Source organism: Populus nigra, chromosome 2 (assembly GCF_951802175.1).
Source record: "Populus nigra chromosome 2, ddPopNigr1.1, whole genome shotgun sequence".
NCBI classification, from domain to species: Eukaryota; Viridiplantae; Streptophyta; class Magnoliopsida; order Malpighiales; family Salicaceae; genus Populus; species Populus nigra.
Window position 1 is genome coordinate 43,869,585 of NC_084853.1, and position 21,835 is coordinate 43,891,419.

Genomic DNA, 21,835 nt, shown 5'->3' on the forward strand with positions numbered 1-21,835 from the left:
AAATAAAATAAGGAGTCCGTCGACAAAAGTAGTGTGTGTTCCAGGGTTTTTTATCTACTCCTATCCAAAGTAGATTGCTTTTATTTGGTGTATTTGCATGTATGGTATGGGAAAACCCCTAGTGTAAAATGTTTACTACTTTTAGCTATGCTAATATAATAACTAATTAATACTTCCCCGACTTCTTTCTAGAATTAGAGTTCGACCGCAGCTGCCCCTTTTTTGATTTGGGGGGATCCAGTTCCTTGCCAACTATCTACCCCCATCTCTTTTCACACTCAATTCCTCCTTTGACTACTCTCATTAGGAACGGAACGTGGGCTCGAAGAAGAAGATTGTCTAGTCATCATACAGTCGGGGGAAGACTATCAGTGACCGAGCTTTTAGTTGGTATTGGATTTGAACTCCCGAGATTTCCTTTTAGTCCTCGCAATTATTTTTCAAACACAGGCCGCCACAAACACAAAACACAAACTGCATTAATTCCAACATCAATTACAACCGCACCAGGTTTTAACCAGCTCCCCCTCGCCATATTTGGTTGCCCTACAGCAGAGATTATTATATCTGCTTGTTTTATGATCTCTTCAGGGTTCTTGGTTCTAGAATGGACAGTGCTCACATTAGCATCTTCCCTCTACTACCAACATGGAGAACGTCAAGACGACGGGTCTAGAAAAGGACAGATACACCCAAGGGTTTTTATTTGTATGCATGCATGTATAAAAAGGATGCAAAAAGCCCTCGAGGTTACTAATTGGTTGGAGATGTCTACTATGAGGAGGCCTGCAAGGCTGCTTCAGCTGTTGGTCCTATGACTGCAGCAATGCTTCTCTCTAATACTCTCAGCTCAGCAAAGAGGACACACAACTTCCAGTGATTATTACGAGATTTTAAAGATCAATGCTAATATGACACGGCTGGCTTCCCAGGGACCGGCCTGGTGGTAGCTTGAGCTCCCATTTTCTCTTAGGGAGGAGCTGGTTTCAGTCCCAGGCGCTGCCTTTCTACTAGTTTATTTTTATGACAAGGTGAGATTTTATGACAGGTGGAAGACATTATATCTTGCTAGGGCAAGTGTACAGTAGATTTTATACGCCAAAATCTGGGGTTCCATTTTGAACAGCGTTTGTTATTTTCTTTCACCAGATTAATGGGTTTCCCTGATTATCATTCTATAACTGTTCGGTTCCAATTTCAGATGCCATGAACGAGTCCTAAACAACCTTCCTTCCTGTTGTGCAAGACTTCAATTATGGATTGGATTCATATATCATCTGTCAAATTTTAATTCCTAGTTCATTTGCAGAGTAGATTGCATATAACTTAGTGATACAGAACCATGAACACCGTATGGATACTGTTCTTTTTGCCAAACACGGATGGATAGTCAAGGACAGTGTAATCTGGAAGGCAAGTGCAGAAAAAAAGGGCAGTGATTAAAAAAAAAAGGTTAAATCTTTGATGATTACTGTTCACGTTTATATCATTTCAACATCAATTAATCAACACTTCAATCTGCTTGGACTTCCATCTATCTATTGAAAAAGATGAATGCAAGTTGAGCACACACTTCATCAATACCAAAAACAGCCACTGATTGTATTTTCTTACTTTCTAAAGAATCTGAAAGTCTAGAATCAGAGTGATAAAAATTCCAGTCACAATAAATTTTTGGCCGAAAGATCAACTCGTGCTTCAAAATGGTCTATTCCAGTTTTTCTTTGCTGTTTCGTACTGCGAAGAACAGAAACCTGAAAAGCAATGTTATCAGGAAAACATTATGCTACCAATTTAATTTCATACAAGCGGGTAAAAAGGGTTGATACCTTGGGCCGTTTCATAGAACTTCCATGATATCCTATCCCAAAAGACAAGGAGGAAAAAGCTGCTGCAATTTCTATTGCTTTCAGACTCGGTGAGTTTCCTGGAGCCTAAGAAACGAACAAGCAATGAATTGAATAAATAATAATATTGTGCGCACAAAACCAAATGTCTTAGACAAGCTCACCATCATAGGTGCATCGGCTTGCACAAGTAAAATCCCAGCACTTTTTTCAGTAGTATTTCGATTGTCATCCAGAATTACAGACCGTAATACTTTCATACTAGCAGAGGCAGGACCAGCCTGGGAACTGAGCATGAAAATAACCTAGTCAGTTTAACAAAGGAGCTATCCCTTGAAGCACCTGATTCATCATAGCAAAGCATTGGCAAATATCTGATTGTTGAAGCATCAGCAAATACAGCTACTGCATGCAATCAAAATTATTGTTCCTCTTTCTTTAAATGAATAACTTCCAAGGGCTCAAGCTGAATTGATCATGGCGACTCCATGCATTAAGCAATTGTAAGTATGTGGAATTCTAGGATAGAAGGCCAACTAGAGATATTGAAAGAAAAGAGAATCATACATTGATGCCGAAACACAGCACTCCCTAGCAGCAAATCCTTTCATTAGGTATTCACCAGCACCAGAAGCACAGCAGCCAACTATGAATGGAACTCCAAAAGGACCCCTTGAAGAAGCCCAGCAACCACAACCATGCATTGCTGCCAGCCCCACTCGCCCACCTATCTGTTTTCCCATTATAATTACTTAATTCCTCCAAGATATGTCAGTAACAACATTGAAAATGAATTATACTATTCATTACCTTCATTGCTATACCACCACTAGAGGCCCCAGAAGCTATGTGTCCTTCAGTGTCAACACAGATAACTCCAACTGTGTCCATGATACAGTCCTCTTCCATGGTGCTTGGCATAGACGATTGCCCACCATCATTCCCTTCTGAAGGTTCATGAGATTGAAATTCTAATTCTGCAAAACCAATACAACAAGCATCAAACATTGTAATATTTGGAAAGCATGGGAAAGGCATGCATGACCAATGTCTCTTAACACAGATGAAAGGGGAAAAGAAACAAGCAAGAATACTGGTGCAAACAGAAATGTTGTATTGATATATAGAATGGCATTGGTTGCAAGCCACCAACAAAACAAGAGCTATCTATATAAATGTTAGATAATTATGTCTAATTAACTTCGTAGAACGACTGTCAGAAACAACAATATGAAACTCTGCATAACATGCGAAATTGGAAGATGGCAGGAGAGAAGTCAGTTTCACAATCTAGGTAGCTCATAAACAAAGAATTTACACTTGCTGACTTAGTGCTTGTTAAAAGAAAGCAATTGATTTGTTTAGTGTCAAAAACTAATGCGATACCTGATATTTTTGAGGTCTCTTGAGCACTACAACAAAGTCTATCATCAGAATAAATCTTAGCATTGGCATTAGCAAGCATTCTTTTGTACTTTGTCCATTGTTCTTTTGCCCTTGCTGTCACTAGCCACTGTTTTTCAAAAGAAAAATATTCAACAAGATAACAGATTATGCATAAATTAATTTTCCGAAGGAAAATCAGTTTAAAGGATCAAACCATACCTTTTCTGCCTCCACAATTTCTGGCAAATCAATGCCTTTGGACTTCCCCCATACACGTGCACCTTCACCAACTAAGAACCTAAGGGCACATAAAACACGCCTTGAGAAAACTAGAAAACATTAAGGGGAAAAAAAAGAAAAGAAAATGGCTATATGTAACACATCTTCCTCATATAAAAACAATACAATTAACTTATATTAACATCATTGATTGACATAATTGATCAAAGAACTCGTTTTTGGAGTATCTCTGTTCTTTTTTTGTTTTTTGAACATGTTTTTGGAGTGTGTCCAAGATGCCATTATTATCATATCAAGAGCGATTTGATTCAAAACTCGAATATAAATGCCTCCAAATAACTAAAACATGAGTTCAATACTTAAGATACCAGTTGAAGTATGCTTAAATGTTATAGCACTGAGCACATTTTAAGCAGCAGTTATGATTCATGAAGTTGGCATTTTGAACTGTAAACAGAAGTCCTAATCATACATGAAATATCAAGTTTTAAGGAAAGTAAAAATATTCATCTCGAACAACATTAAGATGGAACACAGAAAAAAAGAACAAAATTTAAGAGGCATCATAACAATTCAGAATGTTATAAAGAAGAAAGAAAGAAAGATAATTACATAGGAGGTATTCGACCCAACAGTGAAGACCCCATCATTTGCTCCTTGGCCAATAATGCAGCAATATGGATGGCATTTCGGACACCTGGACTACAACTAGTGAAATATTTATTCAGTGAATTCACCAGAAACATAGAGTATAAATGAAATCCACATGAATACTAAGTCTTATTTTATACCTGGAACAGCTCCAACAGCTCCAAATGCACCAGAATCACCATCCATAATACTAGCATCACATTCCACATGACCATCTTCCGTCAAATTAGAACCCTGGCCTGCATTTGTGCTTGGGTCATCCTTCAACAAAACAACAAAGGCAACATCATCTCATCTTCTCATTTATATACGCCTATATGAAGGTTAGCTACACTCAATCATAGATTTAAGGCGGTTTCCCTGAAATAAAACATGATAGAATAACCACGTAAAACCTAGAGCCCGCCTCCATTAACCACTCTAGGCCGGGTGAAATTGCGCCTTGCACCTTCAATTTTTAATCAAGAACCCATTGGATCGGCCAGAAAACAAAAATCGCATTCTTTCCATGTTCTTGCATTAAATTAACCATAAATGAGCAAACTAGATAAATTTGTTACCTCCAACACTTGAATGGCGGCCGTAACAGCATCTATACATCCACCAGGACCCTAAATCGATCCAAAAAGAAAACGAAATATTACAGTATCTTAATTGACTGTGAAATGGAGAAAGAAAAGAGAAAAAAAGAGAGGACCTTGCGAAGAATAGAAGCAGCAGCGAGACAAGCGCGCTTCATGGCGGACCTCAGAGCTTTTTCATTGGATGGCGCGTGATATCCCGCTCCAACATGAACCGCCACGAAGAATCTAGGGTTCTGATCCTCTGATTCACAGGCCATTTGGTTTCGTCGCTTGGGACTTTTGGCTTCAGCTTCCTTAACGGTCACGTCGGCGCCTTTTATTTCCTTCGTTTATTTTATTTTCCTTTTCCAATTTTTTTTCCTTTTGTTCAATGAAAATAAATTCAAGTGTTTAATTAAAATGCAATTGGATTTTCGGGGTTTTTTCTTTTTCAAAACGCACACTTGGTTAAAAAATTTGGTAAAATAATACATCCAAAAAAATATTAAAAAAATAAAATAATTTTAACAAAAATATGATTAAGAATAACAGAAAAATCATACAACAAACAAACCTTAATTCTAACCTTAAATTAACCCAAAATATAAACTCTAAACAATACCAAACCCTAAAATTAATTACTAACATTAAAAATAAACATTAATCAAAATCTTTTGGTTTTTTACTTTTTTTTATTTTTTTAATTCCTTATAAGGTTTTTAATAAATTTTATCCTTTATTATTGAGTGAATCTTAAACAAATTAAAAGATAAAAAAATAAAAAAAACCAAAAGTTTTAGAATACTGTTTGTTTTTAAAATTAGTGTTTAAAGTTTGTTTTAAAGATTTAAAATTATCATTTGAGGTTAAAGTTAGGATTAATTTGTGATTTGATTTTTTTTTTTTCATATCAAAGTCCCTGTTTTCAATCATGTTTTTATTAAAATCTCTAATTCCAATTGCGTCTATGCTAAAGTCACTTTTTAAAATAATGCTATTTTTAAATTTTTTTGGCTTTAAGTGCGATACTTATTTTAAAAATTCCAATTTTTCTTGGATGATTTTGTGTATCACAAATCTTATTTTTTACAAAAGAATAGAATTAATGTTTTTTTATATATAAAAAAACATGTTTAAAAGCATTACTAAATATACCCATATATGTTTGTTAAAAATAAATGAAAAATATATACAATTTAGATAAGAAATTAAATTTTCCAGGCTTAAAAAACAAATTACGATTTCCATAACGATTGCTTTAGGTTTGCTTAGGCAACAACACAAGAAGATAAACGAGGAAAAAGAGCATACACGAAGGCATTTCAGTCTCCAAGCTGACTGCTGGTAAAATTCCCATTCTCATAAATGCATATAAATAGGAGTCGAGGTTAAACAATTACATGTGATAAATGGATATCTCTCCATCACGTCTTAATTGTTCATAAAATAATACATTCAATTGGGAATTTATATTTTGCGCTTATTCTCATGGATAAAATACAAATGCAACACAGAGTTGAAACAAAATAACAGCCATGAGCTCAGGCAAAGAAGAGGGCTTTACACTGCTCCACTGTATCATCAGGGCTGGTAACTGCAGATAAAATAGCCATAAAATCGAAACCATTCAAAACAGCTGCATTAACGTTTAAGCATACTTTAATAAAAATGGGAAATAAGACCATCCATTTAGATTAATTGCATCTGGAATGAGTTTTTTGCTTCACATGGCATTTGGATGTATCATAGTGACTTTGTATAAGACAAAAATATGCAGCTAAATGTTATTGTTTGAATGCAGTAATGACAGCTGAAGCGTCCGGGATAACCACCCCCAAACTTCACAATGTTATAGGTGAAGTCCAACTTTAGAGACCAATCTTTAATTCCCTACTCTCCCACGTGAACAAAAAATATAACTAGTTGAGTTAACTTATATTTTAAGCTGTTTTGATTTTATTTATTCTGATGCTGCATCATATTGAATATGAAACCTTGAGATGCCAGTAAATAGGTTGGAGATGAAATCTTTTTCTGACCTGTATGACCCACAGTTCGTTCTGATTCATAAATCTCATGATCGTTTCCCCCCTGCTCAAATAAAAAATCCAATAAATCCAGGAATTCAATGATAAAGAAGAATTATAGAATGCTACAATTAGAATCACATCTCCAATTGCATATGGACATTAGAATGCCAGTGAAAGCAACACACGATATATGCAGGAATGCGGACCAAGCCTGAATTTCCTAAGGTTACTTTATAATATAGAGAACAAGTATATACCGTGGGAAATCACGAATATCTTCTGCTTTGAGGATATAACTAGATATAAAAAGTGAAAATCCATTGCTTTCCAAATCAATGCAACTCTTCCAGTACAATCCTCAGAAATTGTCATAATCAGTCCAGAATAACTCAAGACTAGCCCATTAGCTTACAAGTAGCAGCAAGTCCACACAGTTGCAACTCTAAACATTATCCGTCAGTTAATGAAACTCAGACTCTTTACACCAATTATTTGGTTATTCTTTGAGGTTTTCCCCTCAGTTGATGTTTCTCTCAACAAAATGACTAACATTAGCACCAGAAATCCAATGAGCAAATTCATAATTAGGGGGGCCTACAGTAGCAGGAATGATGCCCATTAACAAGTTAAGTTTGAAACACAACATAATCTATAAAATATGAAGTCCCAACAAAAGGAAGGTTACTTTGAAGAAAACAAACACATTATTAGTGACTACAAATAATGTAAGCGTTGTTGATTTTCACTAGTTAAAAACACAAAGCGAGAATAGCCCAGCAGGGATGAGAAATATAATAAGAGGATGACTAACCTTGTAAGTTTTGTCACCAAAGAAGTGAATTTCACTGAACTCGTCAAGGTATCTCAAACAGTATGTCTTGTCCCAGCCTTGAGGGAAAACCTGTTACAAGCATCACGCACTAATAATGAATATGATGCCAATCTTCCAAACCCACCTTCTGTTTGTTGCATTCAAGAATCATCATAAGCTAGTTAACATGGCACTTACATCAAAGCTTATCTGTCCCCCTATTGAAAATGTGAGGTTAAGGTGAGCGAACTTTTCACGCAGCACAGATACCATTTTTGGGCGAATGTTATGAACCTGAGGACTCAATTTGTTCAGTATTTCAGCATTAACATCAACTATACAAAGAGTCCAGAATATGAACCCAATAGCTTCCAATAATATTTGTTTTGTTCAAATTCTAACCCAGGTCTTTTCTTACCTTGTCATACTTTTCAAATTCATCTCTTTCTTCTTGGCTGCAGTTCCGTCCAATTGGTGATACATTAAGCATCCCACTTCGGAATTCTATAAATGTTCCCCTTTAGAAATCATTGGAAAACTTGTATAAAAAAGAAGTCATTGGAAAACAAAAAGGTCTTATTGAGCATCTTTGCAATATTCAGCTGGATGAGCTTTTAAAAAATTTGGCTTTCAAGCTCTGAATTCACTCACCTTTTTATGGGGATATCCAAATCAGCAATATAATGAAGTGTAAAGTTTATAAATTCCTGCAGATTTATTCAAGATTTATTAGAAAAAAAAATCGATATAATTACTATGCCAACACATCCCTTTTTTTAATTATCTCAATGGGATGCGAGTCTCAGCGCTGCATGTTGGCATCCTCAGTGTCAAGACACTATTCCCTACATTATTCAATTTATCCTAGATGATCTTGTTCTTGTTGTAGTCTCAGACAAGCAATCTACAAACATTAATGCTTTTACGAGTCATCTCTTTCAGAACCCCGCTTAAAAAGAATTCATTATTAAACAACACCATTTCTAGACAAGCAATCGTAGAGTATTCTTGTATAATGAGCAATAGATCTCACCTTGAGCTTCTCGTCTCCAAGAAATGACTTCAAGCTCTGGAAAAGGAGAATTATACACAGTAATTTAGAGAAACATGTTAACAAGTAACTGGCAGCTAGTATTTTAAGGAAAAAAGAAACAGATCTAATACTGAGCTCAAGTGTTTCAAATCTCCATCTCAAACTGTACCTGGGTGCCAATAAGCTTCCCATCTTTGTGAGCAACAAGCCCATTTTCAGAAAATACATAATCATAGTCGTTAATAACTGCAGAGCCAAGAATACAACAATTACTAACTCCCCTTAAACTCCGGAAAAATAGCTTTAAAACCTTAGTAAGCTCAAACCTGTCTTTCCAAGCTGTTCTGATATCTTAGAGAGATCAGATCCACCCACCACTCCTATAGTAACAACCTGCATTTACCAATACTCTTTAACTCTCCATCCCTGTACGAGGGGCAAAGACTCCATAAAAAAAGAACAACCCGTTTTTTTAGTGCTAAAAATAAATATAATTAATACCTTTCGGAGTTCCTTGACGAACTCTATCATACTAGGGGTGGCTTCCTGGAATTTGAATTGAAGAAAAGTCAATTTCAATGGGTGAAGTAATTTGATATTTATTCTTATTTGACGCTGACAATGTTGTTTTTGTAATAAATTAATACCTTCCTTGGAGCAGTGAGAGTGCCATCAACATCAAATAGAGCAATTAAACCAGGTTTTCTCACGGCCATTACAGTCTCTACAAATTATCCTGTCATCCAATTCACGAAGAGAAGAAAGTTCAAAACTTGAAAAATCAAGTAAAAAGGTATGTTTGGCAGCATGTAATGCAAGTGGAGACTCAGATTAAAGAATGGACGCTGCAACCAAAAACAGAGAGAGAGAGAGAGAGAGAGAGAGAGTGGAGTACCTTCAACAAAACGAAGTAAAGAGAGCGAGGAGTCAAAAGTGCGAGGAGTGGAATTTATTGCAGATCCCAACTGGAGGAATTTGGGAATTAAATTTATTATCCAGGGGCAGGTTTGGAATGAAGAGGCTTAGATGAAGATCTGTAGATTATTTTCTGTTTAATTACGACCGTTCACGTGGATCTGTGAATGGGTGGAGATTAGTTGGGCTGGAAGATGTGCTAGTCAAAGCCCACGTGTTCTAGTTTGGGCCAGAAGCAATCTCTTTAGGTAACATGCACGCATTCGAAGTGATACTTGGTTCTTGAGGGGAGGATTTTACCAAAGCTGATGACAGATGCGAAGTTGTGCCAAGAATCAGTTTTGACTGATTTTAATTGCATGATGACAAAGGATCTGAAAATAGCTTTCATAAATTTGATAAATTAATAATTTTAATTAAATAATATATGGATTAATTAATAAATTTAATTACTTCGGTGAAATGAAGGAGAAATGATTTAGTTCCATGTTCGATATTACCGCAAACCACAATGAAAAGATGATTTTCTAGATTTTACTGGTGTGCAAACCGCGGTGCTATGTGATACCAAGCTTTTGTGGTTCAATTATATTTAAAAAAAATTAATTTTTTTAGGTTCAAATTAATATTTTTACATATTATTATCAAAAATAAATTTAAAAAATAAAAAAATATTATTCTAATTTCTTTTCAAATAAAAAACAAAACACGTTCTTACATATAAGCCTGAATGTTCACTAAACCAACCCGTGAACCCCTGAAGTAATTTGCAAGTGTCAAGAACATGAACTCGCAGTCGTTATCAGAACCTCTCTGCTCTATTATTATTAGCAAGGAAGGTTCACATGGTATGAAGTAATTCCTGAGTACTAACAAGTCTGTTTTTATTTGAAAGGAAACTTCTTATCAACCAACCGTGTTTTTCTTGTAAGCTCCATTCATGTGGGTACGATTGGCAACATTTGGAACAGTAAATGATTGAAGAATTATCACAGAGCAGGACTGGATGCGTAAATTGATCATCAAATCCAACAAAGAAAGGTGGCTATTCCTCCTGAACAAATTAAAAACAAGAGACTACATGGCTTTACAAATGGCAGGAGCTCCAACCTTACAGAGCTTTCAGCACTTTCTTCAATTCTTCAACGGATACCATGTCAGAATGGAAGTTGATGTGTGTTTCCCAAAGCGGAGATTTGTGTATTTCTAGTCCAGTTGTTTCTTAACATTCTTACTGTGTATGCAGATAAATGAGCAGGCCAGCTTTCTCAAGAACCCTCTTTAAAATCCTCTAGAAACTCGCTCTCATCACCCACTCTCCATTCGGCAAGGTTCTCAGGATCGTTCAGCTCTCCTTTAACCCATTCATTTGGGAACTTTATTCTCTGGAACAAGATAATGAGCAGGTATGTTAAACAATTTCTGGGAAGTTTATTCTCTTTGAGACCTGCTCCATGAACCAATCTTGTGTGTGTTCAGGGGATTTTCAATTTCTGAGGTGAAATAAAGTGCCAATTAGGTCTTCGTTTCTACTCAGTGGTCGCTACCTATTCTAGACGTTAAGGTTTACTTAGGCTAAATAAAACTGGTAATATTTCAAGTAAGATCTACTTTCGGCATACAGCAGACTTTTTAACCAGCCAAACTAGCTACCAGTATCAAATTTGAACCAGTTCCTTTCTGAGATGTCAGCAATTAAAAGGAGGTTTTACCATTAACTTTCTCTGAAGTGGAGGAAACATTGATAATTCATGGAGAATCACATAATCTGTGGGAGTGAACGAGGGCTTCCACCAATCCATCCTCTTGCCTCCACAATAGTTTATTTCAGGCGTTCTTCAGATAACTCGTGTTGGAGTCATTACTTCCCATAGTTGATTTGCACCGTCAAGCACCAACAGGAAGAAAGCTCCAAACCAGCGAAGAAGGAATGTTTTGAACTGAAATACCTTGCCAGTCTTAGCACTCCTTGAGAAGTCTACGGGTATAACAAAACCAAAGCCATGGTTCCCAACTACCAAGTCCCCTCTGCTAATCTCTAGATGTGGGCACCACTGAAATGCCAGTGGAATCCAACAGCTTACATATAACAAATCCAATACCCTTGTAGACTCCTGAAACAACCACAAGTTACAAATTCCTTGTTAATTTTGACTAATTTTGTGCCATGTGATGGGAATTCTTTTTGGATAGAGAAAATGGGACATTGAAGCTGAATAGGAAGTCAATGTATTGATGACGAAGCTGTCTTACATGAGGTTAAAAAAGGTGAAGAAGATGACTAGAAGTTCTTAGCGAGGCGTCTTTCTTGAATATCACAGTTTATTTGCTAGACGTGCAAACTCAAATACGGTGGCTGCCCTCCTGTTGCCTTGTGCTCTGCAAGCCGACGGTTTTTGGCCTCGGGGGATTACTATTTTGGCTGTTTGATATCGACCCAAGCAAATTCCTGACGAGCCTAAAATTCCTTGTCTCTTTCAGGAGCCTAGAATTCTGAGATGGATGGCCTTTCCGAAGTTTCCAGGAGTTCTCCTGCAAGTGACTCGAGACTGCAGCAAAATTTCAGAGAAGGCCATGTTCTGGTTTTGAAGTCCTTTCTAATTTTGTCTTTCTTCGCTTTGTAGTTCTCGTGCAAGACCCTTCAACAGCTTTAAATCTTAAGCCAGGATATAGTTTTCTCAAAAAAAAAAAAATCTGATGTGTTATTTTTTATTCAGATTATTGAATTACATTTTTTTTTACAGAAAGAACCCTAGTATTTATACGCACTGTAATGTTGCGTCATCAAAACAAGAAAAAAGAACGGATCATAATTCTTAATAAAATAAACTATTGAGAAGTTTTATTAGCTATATAAACATGAACATTGTAGCTGACCATGCACGCCTGCTCTACTTATTATGATCTTGCAGAAGCCTCTACTTATTATGATCTTGCATAAGCCTGAAGCATTCATAGCTTGGAGGTTGCGAGCTTCATAAGATCCTTTCGGAGAATCTTGCCAGACGGATTCTTGGGTATTGCAGCAATAAATGCAACTCTCCGAATTCTTTTGTATGGAGCCACCTGGAAATAGCAGCTTCGTAATTTGAGAACAGAAGGAGCTGATTTGTGCAAAATCATTTGATAAAAATAATCAGTTAGAACCAATTGACCCCAAAATTAATATGCATTGCGATTAGGACCCTAATAACTAGGAGTGATCATTTTCGTTTTGATTTGGTTTTTACCCTACAAAATAACCAAATCAAATTAAAAAAAACCAAAATCTATTCAAATCGACCGGTTTCGGTTCGGTTCGGTTATTTTAGAACAAAAACTAAAACCCAACCGTTTAGTTTTAGTTCTATTATTTTATACTAAAAACCAAAAACTTTATTGTTTTTTAGGTTTTTTTTTTTGTAATTTCTAATGGGTTTGATTTCAATTTTTCTTGGTTTTTTCTTATTTAGTTCAGTTATTAATTTTAATTCAATTCCCTTTTTTTAAATATTATAATCAGTTTTCACGGTACAAAAACTATTTTTATGTTTGGTAAAATCAACATTGTGCACCATATACCACTTTGAAAAGCACACCGTTGATCATTGCAGCTACAGAAGATGGAAGAAAAAATAATCATAGGATTTCGGTTTAAGCTACAAATAAAATTCAAATTTATTTACCTCCATCTCATAGAAAAATAAATGAAAAATATATACAATTTAGATAAGAAATTAAATTTTCCAGGCTTAAAAAACAAATTACGATTTCCATAACGATTGCTTTAGGTTTGCTTAGGCAACAACACAAGAAGATAAACGAGGAAAAAGAGCACACACGAAGGCATTTCAGTCTCCAAGCTGACTGCTGGTAAAATTCCCATTCTCATAAATGCATATAAATAGGAGTCGAGGTTAAACAATTACATGTGATAAATGGATATCTCTCCATCACGTCTTAATTGTTCATAAAATAATACATTCAATTGGGAATTTATATTTTGCGCTTATTCTCATGGATAAAATACAAATGCAACACAGAGTTGAAACAAAATAACAGCCATGAGCTCAGGCAAAGAAGAGGGCTTTACACTGCTCCACTGTATCATCAGGGCTGGTAACTGCAGATAAAATAGCCATAAAATCGAAACTATTCAATACAGCTGCATTAACGTTTAAGCATACTTTAATAAAAATGGGAAATAAGACCATCCATTTAGATTAATTGCATCTGGAATGAGTTTTTTGCTTCACATGGCATTTGGATGTATCATAGTGACTTTGTATAAGACAAAAATATGCAGCTAAATGTTATTGTTTGAATGCAGTAATGACAGCTGAAGCGTCCGGGATAACCACCCCCAAACTTCACAATGTTATAGGTGAAGTCCAACTTTAGAGACCAATCTTTAATTCCCTACTCTCCCACGTGAACAAAAAATATAACTAGTTGAGTTAACTTATATTTTAAGCTGTTTTGATTTTATTTATTCTGATGCTGCATCATATTGAATATGAAACCTTGAGATGCCAGTAAATAGGTTGGAGATGAAATCTTTTTCTGACCTGTATGACCCACAGTTCGTTCTGATTCATAAATCTCATGATCGTTTCCCCCCTGCTCAAATAAAAAATCCAATAAATCCAGGAATTCAATGATAAAGAAGAATTATAGAATGCTACAATTAGAATCACATCTCCAATTGCATATGGACATTAGAATGCCAGTGAAAGCAACACACGATATATGCAGGAATGCGGACCAAGCCTGAATTTCCTAAGGTTACTTTATAATATAGAGAACAAGTATATACCGTGGGAAATCACGAATATCTTCTGCTTTGAGGATATAACTAGATACAAAAAGTGAAAATCCATTGTTTTCCAAATCAATGCAACTCTTCCAGTACAATCCTCAGAAATTGTCATAATCAGTCCAGAATAACTCAAGACTAGCCCATTAGCTTACAAATAGCAGCAAGTCCACACAGTTGCAACTCTAAACATTATCCGTCAGTTAATGAAACTCAGACTCTTTACACCAATTATTTGGTTATTCTTTGAGGTTTTCCCCTCAGTTGATGTTTCACTTAACAAAATGACTAACATTAGCACCAGAAATCCAAGGAGCAATTCATAATTAAGTTTGAGGGGCCCTACAGTAGCAGGAATGATGCCCATTAACAAGTTATCTTTGAAACACAACATAATTTATAAAATATGAAGTCCCAACAAAAGGAAGGTAACTTTGAAGAAAACATACACATTATTAGTGACTGCAAATAAGGTAATTGTTGTTGATTTTCATTAATTAAAAACACAAAGCAAGAAATATAATAAGAGGATAACCTTGTAGGTTTTGTCACCAAAGAAGTGAATTTCACTGAACTCGTCAAGGTATCTCAAACAGTATGTCTTGTCCCAGCCTTGAGGGAAAACCTGTTACAAGCATCTCGCACCAATAATGAATATGATGCCAATCTTCCAAACCCGCCTTCTGATTGTTGCATTCAAGAATCATCATAAGCTAGTTAACATGGAACTTACATCAAAGCTTATCTGTCCCCCTATTGAAAACGTGAGGTTAAGGTGAGCCAACTTTTCACGCAGCACAGATATCATTTTTGGGCGTATGTTATGAACCTGAGAACTCAATTTGTTCAGTTTTTCAGCACTAACATCAACTATACAAAGAGTCCAGAATATGAACCCAATAGCTTCCAATAATATTTGTTTTGTTCAAATTCTAACCAAGTCTTTTCTTACCGTGTCATACTTTTCAAATTCATCTCTTTCTTCTTGGCTGCAGTTCCGTCCAATTGGTGACACATTAAGCATCCCACTTCGTAATTCTATAAATGTTCCCCTTTAGAAATTATTGGAAAACTTGTATAAAAAAGAAGTCATTGGAAAACAAAAAGGTCTTATTGAGCATCTTTGCAATATTCAGCCGGATGAGCTTTAAAAAAATTGGCTTTCAAGCTCTGAATTCACTTACCTTTTTATGGGGATATCCAAGTCAGCAATATAATGAAGTGTGAAGTTTATAAATTCCTGCAGATTCATTAAAAATTTATCAGAAAAAAAATCGATATAATTACTATGCCAAAACATCCCTTTTTTTAATTATCTCAATGGGATGCGAGTCTCGGCGCTGCAAGTCAGCATCCTCGGTGAAAAGACACTATTCCCTACACTATTCAATTTATCCTAGATGATCTTGTTCTTGTTGTAGTCTCAGACAAGTAATCTGCAAACATTAATGCTTTTACGAGTCATCTCTTTCAGAACCCCACTTAAATGGATTCGTCATTAAACAACACCATTTCTAGACAAGCAATCTTAGATTATTCTTGTATAATGAGCAAAAGATCTCACCTTGAGCTTCTCATCTCCAAGAAATGACTTCAAGCTCTGGAAAAGGAGAATTATACACAGTAATTTCGAAAAACAAGTTAACAAGTAACTGGCAGCTAGTATTTTAAGGAAAAAAGAAACAGATCTAATACTGAGCTCAAGTGTTTCAAATCTCCATCTCAAACTGTACCTGGGTGCCGATAAGCTTCCCATCTTTGTGAGCAACAAGCCCATTTTCAGAAAATACATAATCATAGTCGTTAATAACTGCAGAGCCAAGAATACAACAATTACTAACTCCCCTTAAACTCCGGAAAAATAGCTTTAAAACCTTAGTAAGCTCAAACCTGTCTTTCCAAGCTGTTCTGATATCTTAGAGAGATCAGATCCACCCACCACTCCTATAGCAACAACCTGCATTTACCAATACTCTTTAACTCTCCATCCCTGTACGAGGGGCAAAGACTACATAAAAAAAGAACAACCCGTTTTTTTAGTGCTAAAAATAAATATAATTAATACCTTTCGGAGTTCCTTGACGAACTCTATCATACTAGGGGTGGCTTCCTGGAATTTGAATTGAAGAAAAGTCAATTTCAATGGGTGAACTAATTTGATATTTATTCTTATTTTACGCTGACAATGTTTTTTTTTTTAATTAATACCTTCCTTGGAGCAGTGAGAGTGTCATCAAGATCAAATAGAGCAATTAAACCAGGTTTTCTCACGGCCATTAAAGTCTCTACAAATTATCCTGTCATCCAATTCACAAAGAGAAGAAAGTTCAAAACTTGAAAAATCAAATAAAAAGGTATGTTTGGAAGCATGTAATGCAATTGGAGACTCAGATTAAAGAATGGAGGCTGCTACCAAACGCAGAGCAAGAGAGAGAGAGAGAGAGAGAGTGGAGAACCTTCAGCAAAACGAAGTAAAGAGAGAGAGGAGTCAAAAGTGCGAGGAGTGGAATTTATGGCAGATGCAAAGTTGTGCCAAAAATGAGTTTTGACTGATTTTAATTGCATGATGACAAAGGAACTGAAAAATAGCTTTCATATAAGAAATAAATTTGATAAATTAAGAACCTTAATTAAATAATATGGCTTGACGAATTAGGTGTGTGGACTGTATAATGTTTTGTTCACAAAATAAAAATTTATGTCAAAAGGTTTGATATGCAACTTTATGTCATTGATTTAAGCTAGCTTATGTTACCCATGGCAATGAAATATGGCTAGACTCAGCTGGTTCAAGACCTGAGTCACAAATTAAACAGATTGACTCAGTCAATTCCTAAATATTTGTTTTTTAAAACCCAATCTAGTTCAAGATTTGGGTTGGCCTACTGAGCTAGCAGGGTTTAATAATTGTGCTCCGACCACGCCCCCCTCCCCATCTGCAGAAATTCTTGAAGCAGCTAGAGCATCAGAGTCCAAATGCTTCTGATGATCCCTGCATTGTTTACTTGCACAGATTTCCAGCCGGCGTCATGCTTTTGACTTTTGCTATAGCTTTAGCAAATTATATCAATATGAACAAGAAAAACCATTAATTTCCTTCCAGTTTTTTGAAGAATCCTTATCCTTTGACCTAGTAATTGGACGAAGTCCTTATTAATGTTTCGGAAATCAGTGGTAGCATGATCTTTACAAAGTTTATTGAATCTTCCATGGCCAGCCTTGTTCTATACTGATTTGAATTACATCAAATTTGAACATGAAATTTAAGAAAGATACTTTTCTGAATGGTAAAGGAACAAATACAAAATAAGCCTCCTAAGTATACGAGGGAAGAAAGAAAGAAAACTGTATGATTGCCTTAATTTTTTTTTTGGGTGCAGAAGCCAAGAACCACCAATAAATTTTACGGTGATCAATAACTAGAAGAATCCCTCACCATCATGTTCTTTGGTAGCTCCATTCTTGTTAAAGACCCATAAAATTTATCCTATTTACCTCCTCTTGTTCTTGCTGCCCAACAACAAAGCAAAATAAAAAAGAATCCTGAAGAAAAACCCCCAAGCAATAGTGACCCACAAGCAATTCCATTTGCTTATTTGTGTTATCCCTTGTTGCCTTAGAATATCTGTTCCTGTGACTACACAAGTGTTGCCTGTAATGTTCATGCCCAAAGTGCTGCTAATGCTCTTCAACATATTCAATTTCAACGACAATGGCACCGCAGCAAGAGGTGTGGTGTCAAACATTTGCACACCCCTAACAAAACATTTTGTTGGATCATGAAATTCATTTTGCAGAGCTGCCTCATATGGATATTTCACCAGAGATATATAGTGAAACCATATCCAGTACGATGGGACTCGGTCTCGAGAGATGAAGAATCCACTGAAGAGAAGAAAGTATGCCAAGATGGCAACCACAATGGTGAAACCCAGCATAACATGAGAGACAACACCTGAAAGAAAAGTAACAAACGAACTTCCAGCCCAAAATGCAGACAAGATTGCGAAGAAGTAGAAGCAGAACCCAGAAAACCCACCATCAAGTCCTACAGCCCAGAATGTTGTTGCAGCAAAGGCAATAGAAAGTACGATCAGAGAGGGAATTGAGATTAGAGAGTGAGCAAGAACGTATGAAGAGCGGCGATAAGCATTGTAGGCGGTTTCTCTCATGAAAATATAACGTTCTTGGAGAAAGGCAGGGATAGATTCTGCACAGGTGTAGTAAGTAGTGGACATGGCGAAAGCAAAGAAGCCCAATCGCTCTTGCGCACCTCTGGGAGAGTTGTCAAGATGATAGAAAACGGTAGCCAAGATTATACCTGTAACAAGAACAGCGCCAAGGCGAATTCCAAACAATTCAGGCATTCTTTTTGCATTGAGTAATGATCTTTTGCTTATAACCATCATTTCAGCCCAGAGTGGATTGGCAAAGGTTGGAACTGAAGATGTCAAGTTTGAATTATTTGGGGCACCGGAGACCAGTTTGCCTCTCGAAATGCTGGCACTTATTGCGTCCTTGAGTGAAAGCTTGGATACATTGCAGGTTGTGTTCGTGGGATTTTTCTTGGTTTGCCATGTCTTGTTGAATTCAACTAGGGTCTTGGTTCCATCAGGAGCTTCTTCAAGTTCACGAATCAAATCCAGCGCAAACTCAGTTCGGTTCTCGTTCTCAGGAATTGGATGTCCAAACTGACCAAAGAAATCTGGAAGACCTCCTGGAGAGCCACCATATACTGTTTGTCCATGTGAAAGAAAGATCAAACTGTCAAGTACGGTCAAGATTCTGTAACTTGGTTGGTGCACGGACATGATCACAATGCTTCCGCTTCGTGCGATGCGCTGCAAAACCTTAACAACCATAAAAGCACTAGTTGAATCAAGCCCTGAAGTTGGCTCATCAAGAAACAAGAGAATCGGGTCATGAACAATGTCAGTTCCAATAGAAACTCTTCTTCTTTCACCTCCTGACACGCCTCTATGTCCTTCATCTCCAATCACAGTATTGGCTGCATTCCGCAAGCCTAACTGATCGATCAAGGCCTGAACTCTTGCTTTCTTTTTTGACCTGGAGAGGGAGCGGGGAAGCCTGAATTCGGCCGAGAACATCAGTGTCTCTTCCACAGTAAGCATAGGAAACAAAAGATCATCTTGCATCACATAAGCAGATATCACTTTCAATAGCCTTGACTCCAAGACCTCACCATTCAAAGTCACAGACCCTTTCAAGCTCTCCTTTGCAATTCGGTCAGCAAGTGCATCAATCAATGTGGATTTTCCGGACCCGCTAGCCCCAAGAACAGCCATAATTTCCCCCTCTCTCGCTTCTCCTGATATATCATTCAACAAAACCTTCATGCTAGCTGTCTCTGAAGAACCATGTGACAAGTCCTCCTTTCCACAGACTGGAAACGGCATATTTTGGCCAACTTTGACACTGTATGTTAAGTTGTTAAAAGAAAGAACAAAGGGGCTCGATGGTGGCATAGAGCTACAGGCATAGCCTAGCTCAAGGGCTTGATGATGGACAGGAGTGCTGTCAATGGAGGTGTCGCTTTGCGCATCTTCTACACGCTTTAGGAGCTCACCAAGAGTAGGAGAAAGAGAAGGTTTGGATCTTCTAGGATATTGTTGGAGCTCCATTCGGTTGTTATGGTTAAAGAGTGGCAGGTTGTTGTCACCGGGAAAAAAACCTTCTCCTTGTGACATGTTTGGATATCCTAAACCGGACATTTCTGAATGTTCGGTCTGTAGTTGCACCACCCTTTTGCAGAAGATTTATAGAGAGGGAGGGGGGAAGGGGTTAGTATGTTTGGTGTATCAAGCGTCCAACCATGGTGTGGAGTATAAAGTAGGTGAGAAAAAGTTGTATAGAGCAGCCAAAAAAAAACTCACTCAAGTACTGAATTGATTATACACACGAGGCACCAAACCATATTATTTTATATATTTATTATATATATATATATATATAATTAATTAATTAATTAATTAATTAGTTGATCCAAGTAAATGTTTAAAGTCCAAAACCATATATAAAATCAAGTGTTTTTGTTTTTGTTTTTATTAAACACTAAATCATGCCTTGTATTTTAATTTGAATAACTTAGATTTAATCTTGCGACAAAACATAATAGAGAAGAACATAAAAAACCTCAACCAGCATTATGTACATATACCAAACTAGGATAATTAATTTTTTTTCTGAATTTATATAAATGGAGAATCTCTGGTAAATAAATCCCTAAAAAAAGAGATTAATTTCAACAACCAATTATTAATTTGGTGGGAAGTCAAGATCAAGCAAAAAACCCCTATCACGAATTGTTTCTTCTTGCTACAACAATGTCCACTTTCTGGAAACTCTCAGGTTGGTTGCCAGCAAGATGATCCTAGTTCCAGAAGCAAATGCATCGACTAAGACAAAAGGGCTGCATCAACATCTTATTGCCTATCTATAACAAGAAATCTCAATTTAATTAATCAGACGTATACAATTCATCATTCCGTGTATTTGCTGACCTTTCTTTGATCCTTCTTTTTCTCTCCGCTCCTCACTGCTTAGACAATTTAGGCTCCTTGTCTAGCTGAGAGGTGAACCTACACTTCCTAATCCATTTTCTACACGTCTTCATTGCTTCACGAAACCCCCCCAGCGAGCGCGGTGATTCGACTTTTCTCACCACCTTGCTCCAATCCCATGCATATTTTATATTACATCATTGGTCTTTCATGGGAGTGTTAGGTAAGGATGTTATATCTACTGTGAACTCCTGATGAAGTGCCTGAGAGATTGAAGAACTGTCTAAACATCGAGATGAAAGCGATGCATTCTTCTTCCCATTTATATATTTTTATTGTCTGTGGGTCTCCGAATGTTTAACGTATAGTTGTCAAGGCTGATTTTAGTCCCATCTCGACCACCTACACAAGTCACAGAGTCAATCTATGGATCATTTTCTATCCATAAATTAGGTTTCCCCTCCTATTTTTTCACTATAACATAAAAATATTAAAAAAAGAGTCAAAGATTTTTAATTTCTTACATGGTTAAGCTTCGATTGAATCAAATCCATCAACTCAAATTTAATAAGTTGGTAGATTTTTAAAGGATCAACTCGTTGAACAACCACGATAATTAATGGTTTAACATAAACAAGTGGGTTTTGCAAAACAAAACTCATGAGTAAATAAATACTATGGATTGTCTATTCCACAGGCTGCATTGACCAATAAAATCAACCATCAAAATATCATATATAGATGCAAGAAAACGACGTCCACTATGTCAAATTAATGGATAATATCCTGATTGCGCTGATAGCTATCTCCAAACTCTGCATGCAAGAAAATCAACAAATCATTAGTAGGTTCACCAAATTCATGTCGTGCAACAGGCAAAGTGGAAAATGGTTAAATTAAGTACCAAAAACTACAATTATTCATCAAACGCCTCTTGAATTTTATAATCGATCAGTGTTAATTCATATACTATATATAAGTGCACAGCATTTTTGTTGGTGATGATGTATAGTTTGAAATAGATTTTTTTTATCCGTGTTATG

At 36.4% G+C, this 21,835-nt stretch overlaps 4 protein-coding genes across 5 annotated transcripts; all 4 read right to left on the minus strand.

Moving 5' to 3' along the window:
- Window positions 1-1,439: 1,439 nt before the first annotated feature.
- On the minus strand, window positions 1,440-5,011 carry LOC133682041 (putative threonine aspartase). The gene is made up of 11 exons (XM_062105279.1): window positions 4,822-5,011; window positions 4,685-4,735; window positions 4,265-4,385; window positions 4,086-4,170; window positions 3,453-3,531; window positions 3,234-3,360; window positions 2,658-2,824; window positions 2,415-2,578; window positions 2,012-2,135; window positions 1,830-1,934; window positions 1,440-1,754 (listed from the first exon to the last, which is right to left on the minus strand). Exons 1-11 carry the CDS (start codon window positions 4,963-4,965, stop codon window positions 1,662-1,664), a joined length of 1,260 nt encoding a protein of 419 aa, XP_061961263.1. The 5' UTR covers window positions 4,966-5,011; the 3' UTR covers window positions 1,440-1,661.
- Window positions 5,012-6,007: 996 nt separating this feature from the next.
- On the minus strand, window positions 6,008-9,587 carry LOC133682628 (phosphomannomutase). Its single transcript, XM_062106052.1, has 12 exons — window positions 9,457-9,587; window positions 9,209-9,297; window positions 9,063-9,107; window positions 8,888-8,954; window positions 8,731-8,807; window positions 8,562-8,597; window positions 8,180-8,235; window positions 7,947-8,046; window positions 7,727-7,822; window positions 7,529-7,618; window positions 6,727-6,778; window positions 6,008-6,281 (listed from the first exon to the last, which is right to left on the minus strand). Exons 2-12 carry the CDS (start codon window positions 9,275-9,277, stop codon window positions 6,229-6,231), a joined length of 741 nt encoding a protein of 246 aa, XP_061962036.1. The 5' UTR covers window positions 9,278-9,297; window positions 9,457-9,587; the 3' UTR covers window positions 6,008-6,228.
- A 3,717-nt stretch (window positions 9,588-13,304) lies between these two features.
- On the minus strand, window positions 13,305-16,857 carry LOC133682629 (phosphomannomutase-like). 2 transcript variants are annotated; one of them, XM_062106053.1, is made up of 12 exons: window positions 16,728-16,857; window positions 16,480-16,568; window positions 16,337-16,381; window positions 16,162-16,228; window positions 16,005-16,081; window positions 15,836-15,871; window positions 15,456-15,511; window positions 15,224-15,323; window positions 15,005-15,100; window positions 14,807-14,896; window positions 14,024-14,075; window positions 13,305-13,578 (listed from the first exon to the last, which is right to left on the minus strand). In XM_062106053.1, the coding sequence occupies exons 2-12, from the start codon at window positions 16,546-16,548 to the stop codon at window positions 13,526-13,528; spliced, it is 741 nt and encodes a 246-aa protein (XP_061962037.1). In that variant the 5' UTR covers window positions 16,549-16,568; window positions 16,728-16,857; the 3' UTR covers window positions 13,305-13,525. The 2 variants fall into 2 exon arrangements, with proteins under 2 accessions (XP_061962037.1, XP_061962038.1); XM_062106054.1 differs by lacking the exon at window positions 16,728-16,857 and adding an exon at window positions 16,685-16,707.
- A 653-nt stretch (window positions 16,858-17,510) lies between these two features.
- LOC133682281 (ABC transporter G family member 20-like) lies at window positions 17,511-20,054 on the minus strand. Its single transcript, XM_062105563.1, has one exon. It carries the CDS (start codon window positions 20,001-20,003, stop codon window positions 17,763-17,765), a length of 2,241 nt encoding a protein of 746 aa, XP_061961547.1. The 5' UTR covers window positions 20,004-20,054; the 3' UTR covers window positions 17,511-17,762.
- Window positions 20,055-21,835: the final 1,781 nt, after the last annotated feature.